This window comes from Plectrocnemia conspersa, unplaced genomic scaffold, assembly GCF_051122295.1.
Source record: "Plectrocnemia conspersa isolate PC_06_02 unplaced genomic scaffold, ASM5112229v1 ptg000006l, whole genome shotgun sequence".
In the NCBI taxonomy this organism is placed as follows: Eukaryota; Metazoa; Arthropoda; class Insecta; order Trichoptera; family Polycentropodidae; genus Plectrocnemia; species Plectrocnemia conspersa.
Window position 1 is genome coordinate 9,189,314 of NW_028277170.1, and position 13,648 is coordinate 9,202,961.

Sequence of the window (13,648 nt, forward strand, 5' to 3'; positions counted from 1 at the left end):
TTTTTCAAAGCGTATGATACCCTATTTACAAACATACTCGTATTTACATATATTATGTGTATACATATACTCTTTAATACACATTTTCTTACTCCAAACGCACACAAAAATGGTAAGAAACGAGTGTGGCATCACACATAAAAAAAATATGTAACAATATAATATTTTAAACACAAAAAAACGAAATAAAATTTATTATTATTAGTTTAAAATTCGCTAAAAAATGTTAAAAACTTACATATATAAAGTATCGCATCGTGATAGCCGCTCGTAGAACAAATTGCTAACTTTGCTTATAGAATAGATTTAAGCAAATGGGTTGAACGTGTTAACTAACGCCTGCGAGGACAATAATGAAGGGGTTATACTCGAATCCTCCGTTTTTATACTGATTGTGGTTATTGTTGGTGAGGGGGATTTCTGCGAAAAATTTAAGCTCGAGCTTAGAATTGTCAGAGCTTAGCTTTTTTATTGCAGTCAGAGTAAATACAGAAATATTCCCTCATAATCTCTTGATTAAATGAAACAACTGATAAGGTGTCTGCGTGAATAACGCAAATGAGCTACGATTGTGTCTGTGTATTTATATTGCGTCCAGAAATAAAACATTGCTTGAAAGGCGACGTCAAAGTCGGGGCTTCAGTTGCAATTAATTAAATGTAAGAAAGCAGTAACTTGAGAAAATATATTATATATTTACTATAAACATATTATAATTTTATTCAAATATATAATAATACATCTATATAGTGTATAAAAATTAATTAATGCATGTATATATTTATTTCTGGTTTGAAAGACTAAAGACTAAAATAGTACTTTATGCTCTGTTAATTCGAAACAACTGGAATTGGTCAGTATTTATATCAAAGAGTATTTGCGTCAAATGTGACGGTAGTCACATAATATCGTAATTCCGAGTAAAAGCGTTACATATTAGTTGTTTCATCAACCTTTGTTATGAAAGCATTGCTTCTAATAAGCATACTGTAATTTCTAGCAGAATGAAGTTTCCCTATTTCGTTTGAATATACAAGTAATGATATAAAGATTTAGTTAAGAAAAACTTACGATAACCATTTAAAAGACAAGAGATTTCACATACAATAATTATTATACAAAGCTTCAAACAGATTTATGTTTTACAAAAAACGTTTATAACAGAGTATATCTAACAATTATTGTTTGTAAATGCTTACAAAGTTCTATGTATATGTATGTGATTTTTTTATTATTCATTATGTTATTATTACAATTTAAATAACAAATACTTGTTCTCAATGAAAAACAAGCATTTTTAGATTCTCTTAATCATTTATTTTCTTTAAAAGTTTTTTATTTTTGATTATTGACTTTACAAAAAAAACAAAATTAAAGTGAGGTTAAGAAAGTAATTTCTTCAGAATATATCTTTTAAGACAAATTCTCTAAAAACACGTAAATTTTTCAAAATAATTTTTGGCAATAGAATTTTTATTGTTTATGAAAAATTGTTTTTTTTTTTTTATTTTCATGGGAAAACGATCTCTTACAGTTACTCTTATTAGCTAACAATTTAATTATACAAACTACTCGTAGTCAAAAAAAGCCACTCAAAATCATTTTTATGCTATTGAATTGGCTATTGATGTTACTCACAAGGTGCTCAAAAGTTTTAGCAAATTTTCTCGCCAAAAGACTAATAAATTAAAATAAATCTTTATCCCTTTACCTATTAGTTATTAAATGAGATACTTGTAAACTGACTTTAGGTATAACTTCATTATCCTTTTTTTATTTTTGAAAATATGTATTTACTCTGCTTTAAGAAACTTTACTTTGCTTTAAAACCACGACATTCGAAGTCAATTTGCTTGTTGTTTTCTGGATTTGACAGTGAAATGATGAAAATAAAATAAAATTAAATTACCGCGTGATAAGAGCTTGCCGAATTATAACTACGTGACGTCACAGCGAATCCGAAGCAATAGGAGCACCACATACGGGCAAATCTCGTAACCACTCAAATTGAAATTTGTCAGTTAAGTTATAGTGCATACTTTAAAAACTGTGAAAATGTAAAACATCTTCTTAGTGTCAAATAATACTTTTGAAATAAAATTGTTGTAGAAGTCGAGAGTTTGCAGCGTAAAAGTGCGTTTTGTACTTTTCTTTGTTCGCGTCAGTGACCCTCAGCATTGCAACCAGACATTATTTAGCTTATAAATTACAACTCTATAAATACACATTTGTTAAAAATATTTTAACTACTGAATTTACGACACAATATCAGAAAATCTGTAACAAAAATTCTACAAATTCAAGAGATGGCTAATTAGGTATTTGGCCTCTGCAATCAATGAGATTTATTTAATCCCTAGGGTTTATGCAGAATATATTGAGGTCTACTTAGAATTTTAAATGTACACAGTATCACTACTGAGTTAACGTGTCTTCATTGACATTAAAATAATTGCATCTTACGAAACAAATCTAACAAAGTATTTTTATATCAGATTAAGATAGTTAGTATATAGCAGCTATTACAAAAGGGCAAACCTGCTTCCTTTAACAGAATTTAGATCATTGCGCTTCTAAGAAAATATGATAATAATCTCATGCTACCGTGAGTACTTTGTAATAATCTACAAAAAAATATTTTAATACACAACGCAATACAATACAAAAAATGCAATGTAAAAATTGTATGTAATTAGTTTCGCTATTAAACTTACAAGGAAATTTTTAATGGTTGATTTATGTATCTAAAGAATATATTTTTAAAATATATATATTTTGTGTTTATTATTGTATTATATCCTTCGAGTATAAAAAGTTCACGAGACATAGAGATATAAAAATTAGTTTTTATCTATACTAAATATTATTCGCCCTAAAACATACTCTAAAAATTTATATGTTAGAGTGCTACTTTAAAATTAGGATTATAATTTTTACTTTTACTTGCAATATAAATTGCTATTTTAAAAAATCTTTTTACTCTAATTTTGTATCAAGAAATATGTTAGTACAATAATAAAATACCTAATTAGTTATTCTTAATATTTTAAATGTTTTTATATGATCTTTGCTTTTAATAGTATCTTTAAAGAAATACATTGAGTACAATAAATACATATTTTATAATATGTGTACAGTTAGTTTAATTAATATGTACGAACATTTTATATATAAATACATAGTATAATAAACTGATTATTTTATCATATCAAGGGCAATTTACATATCTAAAAATTATCAATGATCCGTACATGGAATTAAGGGATTAGTTCGACCATGTGTATTTATAATATATAGCGTATCTGTTTATTAGCATAACATAATTAATATATGTTATACATTTGCACGTATGTAAATTATTGGCTAATTCCTAGAGTGTGAATTTTATAAATGAAATATTAACATGTATAATATTAAAAAAATATGCTTTGCTTTGTACGATTAACACATATGAGTTAGTATTGCGACTTACTAGACTGAAAAATTTTGGAGTTCTATATTTAAAATTGGTAACTATTGTAATATAGTAGTCAATTTGAAGCTGGGTTTTTGTAAAGAGTGGTAAAGATATAATTCTGGTGCGGAAATCGAACCTGCGGCTTTAGATTATTAGTCTATTTCAATTCACCATTAATTTATTATTCAATGGTATTTTTTATTCGGCTAATATTTATAAATTATTACAGTCCCATTTAGTTAATGAGTTATATCTAATTTAAAGTAAAGTGTCATATTAATCCGTGATTTCAGCTTATTATAATTTAATGCCATGAAAACAAAATTGCTGAAAATATTCGGATTTAGGCGCATCATCAAAGGTTAAAAATGAAAGCTATTTAAAAATGTTCTTTGATCTTTGAAGGAAAAAAATACGTTATAAATAGAACAATTCTAAATATACTTATAATATCCAGATTGTCTAATATACTACATATATTTTATATTTTTCTTTTAGTAAAAAATCAAGAGATGTTTGTATGGGAGGACCATCTGGAATTTTTCGCCAGGTATGTAATTTATTTATTAATTAGTCTACAAATACTTAATATATTATTTTATATTATGTTTTGAAGTAAATATCTTACCATCAACAACTTTGATTAATTTTTGACCTGTAAACTTTTTTTGTGAATAACTTTACATTTGTCAAAGCAAATTTTTTCTGAACTTTTCTGAACTGTGGTATAAAAATATACATATACATACAGATGCACATAAAAATAAAAATTTTTCTAAGTAAAATAAACAAGTAATAGCAATTTAATATTTTACATTATCATTATACATTTATGTTATAAAATGTGTAACCTAAATACATTTATAAGAAATATTAATTATACAGATATAAAAATATGGATAAAATATATATTGAAATATAAACAATAAAATAATATTTTTACACTACAGTAATATACACAAAGATAAGAGAAAATAATTTATAACAAGGCTTTGTAAAAATATTACTGCAATTTTTGGTTTAGGACTTTGATAGCAATATAATATTATAGATAGACATCTGTAGAATAAATTTATAACTAATGTAAATGGCGAATCAGAAATTAAAAAAAAATACATTTAGTAATTATAATAACTGGTCAATTGAATTAATTTAAACATAATTTTATTTCAAATTAAAAAATTATTAATAAAACACAGAGATTACTTTTTTGCATAGGGGTTTAAAAAAAAACAGATTTATAATTACATATAAATCTAATTATATTAGTTGTATAAATATATATTTGGTCCATCGACTATATTTGATTTAGTTTACATACGTATTATATGTAATCAGATATTTGTGGCAATAATAGATCCGTGTTAATATTAAAATGTAGTTTAGGTTTAATTGATTACAAAACAATTTTAATAAAAAAAGTTAGAAATATTGCTTTTTTACCGGATTAAATGCTAGTATTTATTATGAACTTAATTCTTCATTTCAAAGAGCAATGACCAAGAAAAGAATCAAAGACCTGGTGCACTGACGTCTTATGCTAGAGCTGCAAGGCAATCGATCGGAGGTATTGGTAATTTAATATCAAGACGGATAACATCTGGAGGACCTCCTCCTCAAATTCCATGGCCCAACACTCAGATTGATTATGACGTGCAAGATGTTATCGGTTAGTCTAAAAACTTTTAAAAGAAGCCTAAATAAGCTAAGAATATCTACGAAATTACTAATTATTTAGGCGTTGGAGCAACAGCAACCGTCCATCGTGCTTTTTGCAAGCCACGGGATGAGAAATGCGCCATCAAGAAAATTAATCTCGAAAAATGGAATACCTCTATGGATGAACTATTAAAAGAAATTCAGGTACGTTCTATATTTAAGTGGTATTTCCATCCTGACCATACATTTTTAAAAATATTCCTAAATAAATTACACTAATATTTATAAATCTATGAACTTTTACAATCTATGACAGATTTTTTATAAAAATAGTGATTTTTGCCGAAAGCTTTTTGGAAGCAAAATACAAAAGCCTTACAAAAAAGCATGACTATGCCTTACAATAAATAAATTATTGCTAGTATTGATAATCATCATTAGATAATTTTGCTTCTTAATTAGATGATTATATCTTATTTTTCTGTTTAATGATTTTTAAAATGTTTATGCATGTTTCATATTATATTATATAGAAGTACTTTAAGCATGTTTTTTTTATAGGCAATGTCTAATTGTAATCATGAAAATGTTGTAACCTACTATACCAGTTTTGTCGTGGAAGATGAACTTTGGCTTGTTCTAAAACTTCTTGAAGGTATTTACGTTTTTTTATTATTATTATTATTATATGTCCAGGGACTGCAATTAAACTATTTTAATACTGAATTATTCGCTTATGTTTTATCTATTGCTTATTTGAATATTTATGGTTATTGAACTGTTCATAAAATATTAATGTTAAAATTTTTATAAATGTATTGTAGATAGTGATGAAAATTATAAGGGTGTAAATAAATAAGATAGGGAAGAATCAATAAAAATGAAGTCGTTTTTTTTATATTGTTCCGTTTGGATGATTACTCGCACTCTGCCTGTCGTTGTGTCAACATTGGTCTTGTTGTTTTCGTTTCATCAACATTCGGGGCATCTATTTTAATAAAAAAAATACCGATTCGGGATGGCAGTATTGTATATATTGATGTAATATATTGTGGAACGTATTAAATCTTCGTAATAAAAAAAAAGTCATGGACATAGAAGACCAGCTATATTGACCACAGAAATTGAAAATAATCTGAGGAAAACTTTTCATCAGCTGGCAGAAAAGCTCGGATTTTACGAATCCACCATTCATGATCATATAAAAAATTGTGAAAAATTAGAGGCAAAGATGGATTCCGCACGAGCTGAGCGAACTTTTATTGTTTTATTTCCAAAACGACATTTTCGAGTAACCTAATATTAAATAAAAAATAACATAACATAAATTTCAATATATAAATGTTTATTGGAGATAACTAAGTGAAAATAGTGTTTTATAACGGCTTTTTTTAACTAAATCATTTTTTGGAGAGACATTTTTACCGAATATAAAAATCAATTACGTTATTATTACAATACAAATAAAAATATATTTTAGATTATAATATATAACGCTGATATATATTTTAGATTATTTAAAAATAAAACATCTAAATATATTTTCTACAATTATAAAACTACTTTTTTTAACAAGAGTTACATTTTATCAATAAACACAGATTTGGAGTTACAAAATATAATGTAAAGGAAAAAGTTTAACAAATAAATGTAAAATTTTGATATTTAGATGTATTGAAAAAGGACAGAAAAAATGAACATACTGTAGAACATATTGTCAAAAATTAAGCCCACAATCATTTTCGACAGACATAACCAAAACAAAAAGTCGTGCTATTTTATAAATATTTTAATAAGGGCATATATACATTATGCATATAGATATTTATTATATCATTTACTATTTGATAAAAAATTCTTTGCTGAAGTTATATAAAATTAATATAAAAAAAATAGATTCATTTCAAGTGTATGTAATCTCAACCATTCATATATATAAAATAATTAGAAAATAACCTTCTGTAAATCTAACTTTACCCATTGAAATTTGTAAAATATCTAATTGAAAGTGATTGTATGTGTTCGCTTCCATTTCGCGTATCTTTAACATGGTAAAAATTATTTCTTTCACCATTATTAAAACCGCAAAAATTAACATAGCGAAGAAGCCTGGTGAAGATCCTATAGTTTCAATCAGTATATTACAATGTGTTATTAATAAACTATTAAAAAATATAATTATCAAATATTTTAGCGAGTTTCTGGGGAGTAGAAATATTTACGAACAGTTTGGCTTAACTTAATACAATAGATTGACATATCACACACGTGATAACTTAAATACAAATAAATGTAATCATGAATATTTAAGTGCTTTTAATACTATAAAAATGATCAACTAATATCGTACATTGTATTAGGGGTTTTTAACCTTTTTATACCTTCCGACCACTTTTGAATGTTTAATTTTGAACCAACGTCGCAGTAGCTCAATTTAGTGCAAATGTGAAATCATTTATAGAAGGGGGTTTATAATAAAATGTGTATTTAAATTCATTATTCTATTTATACATACATATGTAGTAAACTATGCAAAATTGTTGTATAGCAATGTTTCGATTTATGGAGGAAAAAAAATTGTAACACGGCAAAAACACCCATTGCCTGCCATTGAAGCTTAAATCGACCATTAGTGGGTGGTTCGTACTAGACCAGTGTATTTAAATATAAGCACGTAATGCCAAAGCACCTATTGCTTTAAAGGCAAAAGAACATATTTTTAATGGTTTTAGATAGATAAATAAATATAATTATATGAGCCCTTAATCCTTTGTATCCTCTTGAATTTAATCTTTTTTTTTCTTTAGTTTGTGAAGGTTTTTAGTTTTCCTTCCTTGAATTGTTAATACTAACTTTTAAATTTACGTTTTATTATATAGCATTAAAGTAGCACAAATATAAGTGTGCATGTATGTATGTTAAATTATTATAATTTAAAAAAAGTGTAAAACAATTTGATATTAAAAAAAATGTATTTTAAATAGGTGGAAGTTTGCTTGATTTGATAAAACAAAAAATGCGATCCCAGGACTGTAAAAACGGTGTTTTCGAAGAGTCTACCATTGCTACTGTGCTCAAAGAAGTACTGCAGGGATTGGACTATTTTCATTCAAATGGTCAAATCCACAGGTACTAATATACAAAATGTTACTCCTATATATTATATAATATCTTATTTGCCTATCCACAGGATCGATATATATTTACTTTAAATCATTATATTATATTGTTGTTGGATAAGAAACAATAATCTCTCGTGTAAAAAACGTAAAAGAGATTTTTAAAATCTCTTTTTGATTTTAACGCGATTATAATATCATCTGCGTATACTCTAATTAGACTTAATGCTATATACAACTGTGATATTCAATTTTATTATCACAGTTTTCACAATATGAATGCTTTAAGTTCCTTCGTAGATAGAGCATCACTTTGTTTTACCCCACAACTAATCTCAAGGGAATCTGTTAGTCGGTAATGGATTGACATTTGGTGCTGTAGCCTTTCACGATCTAGCCTCCAGGATATTATTATTTGCAATTAGTTAATATCTACATTTATTTTCGTTATATTATTGATATGTTATATATTTATTAATACTATGCTTATGCATTATAAGCATTATTAAATTTATGGTCCCATTCAGAGATATCAAGGCAGGAAATATTTTACTCGGAAACGAAGGTGATGTGCAAATAGCAGACTTTGGCGTTTCTGCCTGGTTGGCACAAGGAAAGGATATAACTAGACCGAATATTAGACATACTTTTGTTGGCACACCGTGTTGGATGGCACCGGAAGTTATGGAACAGGTGATACTTTCAATAATAGTATACAATTTATTAAATTATAGTTTCGTAAAATAATATTCGAAATGTTATTCCAAAATATTTATAGGATCATGGATATGATTTTAAAGCGGATATTTGGTCGTTCGGAATTACGGCTATTGAGTTAGCTACTGGAACAGCACCATATCACAAGTATCCACCAATGAAAGTCCTGATGTTAACTTTGCAAAACGATCCACCTACCCTAGACTCAAGTATGTATTGCTTTTTTATATAAAAATACATAAGTAATGACATATTTGGCAACTAGTCGAGCGATGGTTTAAAAGACAACCAAATTTTTTATTGCTGATTGTTCAGTCTTATATTTTAGGATAGCCTATTTGAATCTAACGATATTTTTAAATAATTTGATCATACATATATATATATATATATATATATATATATATATTTTGACTCACTATTTAGGAGCAAACTTTTTTTTAATATTTCGAAAGCTCAGAATGGGCTAGGATCATAGTCCTACAAACAAACCAGGAAACAGTATTGTAAATTAATCAAGTTATTAAATTCTTATGCAATATGAATAGTTAAACTACACAAAAAATTTAGTAGTATTTGGAACATTTGTAAGAAAGTATCTATCTTGGTCGGAAAGCACAGGCTAAACAAATCAAACGTCTGTTTTTATTTTTAGTTAAAAACGTTTTTGGTAATGTGATATGCTCTTTTTTATTTATATTTCTGTGCACATATGTATAATTATTTATTCGTATTATTCTCCTGATGACGCGAGATCATTATTTTAATTTATTTTATCTCTATGAAATAATATTTTATGCATGTGTTTTACTGTGCGTTTTAGATATTCAGTTGAACAGATATATTTTAATAAATCTATGGTGACTCTAACATGTATAATATTAATATGCGCTATATTTTTTAATTATTTTTACTAATGTGTGTTATAAAAATATACGTTTATATTTCCTGTTGCCTGATTTTTCACTTTAATCATAATTTCCCCTCTGTCATAATATATTATTTATCCATGCGTTTCCAATTGACATGATATTTATTAGCATACTTATCCAGTAGTTAAAAATTTTAATTTAATTTTGCTATGGCTGGCCAAAATCGATAGATTAAATATGTTTGGATTTGTAATCTTAGCCCAAAATTTGCTATTAGGTAATTATAGTTTTTGAAAATGGTAAACCCTATAATTAGTATGCGGTAAAAAATAATGTTGCACATTTTAAACATAATTATAATACCGCAAATAAATTATAGGATCCTAATAATCGAGCAATGATTATTTTTTCACTTTTATTTTATATCATAAGTCTTTAAAATATTACTACTTCAATCTTAATTTGATGTCAATAGCAATTGTTATGTAATAGTTTTTAATCCACTACAATATCATTTTACTTTTATTCCTGAGATAATTGCATTTTTAATTGTAAAGTTTAACTAGTAACTGTTCCTTTTATTGTTATTCTTAATAAATTAATAAATGATCTTATAATCAAATTAACTATATTATATATTTTGATTGTGAAATTTCACAAACAAATTGTGTTTCTACCGCTTTTTTTTATTCTATTTTTTACTGATTTTTAAGTTATATTTCTTAATAACAAATTTATTCCAAAATATATAAAGTATCATCACAATTTCCTTATTGTTTTGTATATTTTTTTGATCTAATTTAATTGAAAATATCAACATTACATTTTAATTTAGATTTGTTGTAAATATTAATGTCAATCAGAAAAAAATGTAATACAATGTGAGATCGCTAAGTCATCGCTTAACATAACTATCATGCCACATCATTTAAATTTAACTTTATTGATTATAAAAATATTCAAACATAAAAACCACCTAAGCGAATTGTATATATTATTTAAAATGTGTCATTGAATGAAAATAAAAATATATGTACTCCTACAGGTTCTGACGTTAAAGACCAGTACAAATCTTATGGTAAAACGTTTCGAAAGATGATAACCGAGTGCCTGTTGAAGGATCCTAAAAAAAGACCAACGGCCTCGGAACTACTTCAGCACCCTTTTTTTAAAAAGGCAAAAGATAAAAAATACATAGCACAATATTTCTCTAGCATCGCTGCCAAAGCTGCAAACCAGAAGGTAAGTGTAAATATAAACAGGATCGATGCGATGCAAATTTTAAATGTGCATATTTTCCAGGTAAACAAACGAACTACGTCTACATCATCTACTGCTGCAAACATCGTTCAACAGGACTGGATCTGGTCTGACGAAGAGGATGAGATTTCAAGTAGCTCTTTTTTTATTAAAGGGGAAGTTGGACAAGATCTCGCTTGTAGTTTAGCCATAGAAGCAGTAATAAGCAGTTGTCTAATATAAATATACATGAACAAAAATTGATAATTGCTTAACATTATTTCAGAAATGCTTATCTAACGGAAAGTTACGTTATGAAAAAACTGAGAGCAAGAAAGACGGAACTTTGAGCTTTGTTCTGAGAATTCGGTGAGTTATATAGTGTGAAATATTTATTTTTGCATAACAAATATATTTGTCAATTTGACGAAACAACATGGAGGACGCGCTTTTACCCTCTGAATATATATACACAAACACACACACACACACATATATATACATATATAAAAAATGCATTGAGATATTACTCGCAATACACAAGCTTAAAATATAATATGTAACAGTTTTCTATTAAATTTATTATTATTGAAGCAATGTTAAAAAGGTAATAAAATATTTTTAGGAACAAACAAGGACAATTAGACGACATTCGATTTGAATTTATACCAGAGAAAGACGCTGCATGTGGAGTTGCTACAGAGTTGGAAAACGCCGGTTTGATTGATCCCAAAGACAAAGATGTAATCACTTACAATCTCAATCAACTAGTTCGAAATAATTCTACATGTCGAACAATTATATTCCAATTGGTTAGTTAAAACATCAATACTTGATTATTTATACATGTTTAAATTTTTATTATCCTGAAATTATTTTCAGAATTCTCCATCACCTCACAGCACTTTTAACGATAAAGTGTTGTTGGGCTTTGCACAACTATCATTAGCCGATTAGAAAAAAATTATCCTACATATGTACACATCTTAGAATAACTGTTTATCTTTGTTTGTCATGTATTTTATTACATATATTTTTTCTGATTCACAATACATTCCAATTTAAGTAAATTATAATATTGAATAATATTGACATTTTATATTTTGATGTATTACTATATAATTTATAGTCATCGTAATATTACGACTAGATATCGTTGCAAACCATTTTTGCAAAAGTTTCTTACTTTAAGCATGTAAATATGGTTAATGAAAAAAAAAACTTTGTAAACACAACCAGAAAATGTCGATTTCTGTATTTTTAAGGTAAACATACCTACAATAGTAGGGATTAGTTAATATATAAATTAGCAGGTAATTTTACTTTAAGATATTATTTTACACATTTTTGTGAATTGTTAATTGTATTTGATAATATGTTTGAGTTCAACTAACTGTATGATGATACTCTGTAATTATTTAAATTTGATTATAATGAAATACGTTGGCTGTGAAAAGGTATGAGTTTTTGGACGTATTATAGAACAAATTGTTCTAAAATATGCGCGTAAAAATGTTTTATGAAGAGATTTTACATTTTTTGTACTTGTTTATGTTTATAAGTTCAAATTAAGTTATTTATTTACGTTACTCTTTATACAAAATTATATCCAAAAATTATATATTAGTAATTTAAAATTATATAATAATTAGCCGTTAAACGGAAAACTTAACATAAAATAAGTGTTGTGTGCCATTATGTAGTAGTTATTTCTAGACTTTTTTTGTACGTTAAAGCAAAGACTAATAACTATTTTATAATTTATTGGTATTTCATTATATATATTTACGGTACTTTACTATTATTAAAAAAAATGTCTATAACCTGCCTCGTACTGAAATATTATTATCGGAGATTCTTAAGAAATTTAAAGTAATAATAAAGAAACAATAATAGACCAATAGTATTAAAAATAAAATAGCTTTCGATAACAGAAAAGTACCATACATACTACCTACAATATATTTATTATATGGTTGTAATAGAATCATTTTGTGAAATTTTATAAAAATAAATTAATCACTGATAATCTTTATCTTTTATTTTTTAATGCCCTTAATATAGTTCGAATATTACTGAGTTGATAGATATATTATACAAATAATATGAAAAACTTCTCTTGATAACGGAAATGTACCATAAATAATACTTTTAATTTATTTATAATAGAGTTGGCTAATGGAATCGAGAAAATGACACAGTATGACACTTTTTGAGAGTCTAAATCACTCTGAAGAGAGAAAAAATCCGGAACAGATCAAATGCATTCAAACAATTTTAAATCATCTGCATACAGAATAAAACTTAAATGTATATCTGTCGTATTTATGTCATTAATAAATAACGTGGAGAGCAAAAGGTTTAGTTTAACCCCCGAAGAAATGAAATATTCTTTTGACAATCGGTTGTCATAGGTTAGAAATCCGCATCAAAGCAAATGCATTTAAACAATTTTAAATCTACTGCACACAAGAAGAAAAGTTGAATTTATATTTGTCGTATTTGTCATTAAGCAACCATTTGAGCAATCGATGTCCGACATTTTTTCTAATAATAACCCTTTACTTAGAACTTCTTAAAATCCA

The 13,648-nt window shown here is 26.4% G+C and overlaps 2 protein-coding genes across 2 annotated transcripts in view; one reads left to right on the forward strand and one right to left on the reverse strand.

Moving 5' to 3' along the window:
• LOC148234176 (uncharacterized) overlaps positions 1–388 on the reverse strand; it is a 33,663-nt gene extending 33,275 nt beyond the window's left edge. Inside the window, exon 1 of the mRNA XM_088188071.1 lies at positions 239–388. Within this exon, the coding sequence (XP_088044197.1) occupies positions 239–256 (18 nt within the window). The 5' untranslated portion in view covers positions 257–388. The remainder of the gene's footprint in view (positions 1–238) is intronic.
• The window catches only part of LOC148234177 (serine/threonine-protein kinase OSR1-like), a 29,705-nt gene extending 17,421 nt beyond the window's left edge, over positions 1–12,284 (forward strand). Inside the window, exons 3-14 of the mRNA XM_088188069.1 lie at positions 3,956–4,007; positions 4,949–5,126; positions 5,196–5,320; positions 5,678–5,771; positions 8,101–8,245; positions 8,763–8,928; positions 9,014–9,161; positions 10,870–11,066; positions 11,127–11,282; positions 11,350–11,432; positions 11,689–11,875; positions 11,946–12,284. Of these exons, the coding sequence (XP_088044195.1) occupies positions 3,956–4,007; positions 4,949–5,126; positions 5,196–5,320; positions 5,678–5,771; positions 8,101–8,245; positions 8,763–8,928; positions 9,014–9,161; positions 10,870–11,066; positions 11,127–11,282; positions 11,350–11,432; positions 11,689–11,875; positions 11,946–12,020 (1,606 nt within the window). The 3' untranslated portion in view covers positions 12,021–12,284. The remainder of the gene's footprint in view (positions 1–3,955; positions 4,008–4,948; positions 5,127–5,195; positions 5,321–5,677; positions 5,772–8,100; positions 8,246–8,762; positions 8,929–9,013; positions 9,162–10,869; positions 11,067–11,126; positions 11,283–11,349; positions 11,433–11,688; positions 11,876–11,945) is intronic.
• The last annotated feature ends 1,364 nt before the right edge of the window (positions 12,285–13,648 follow it).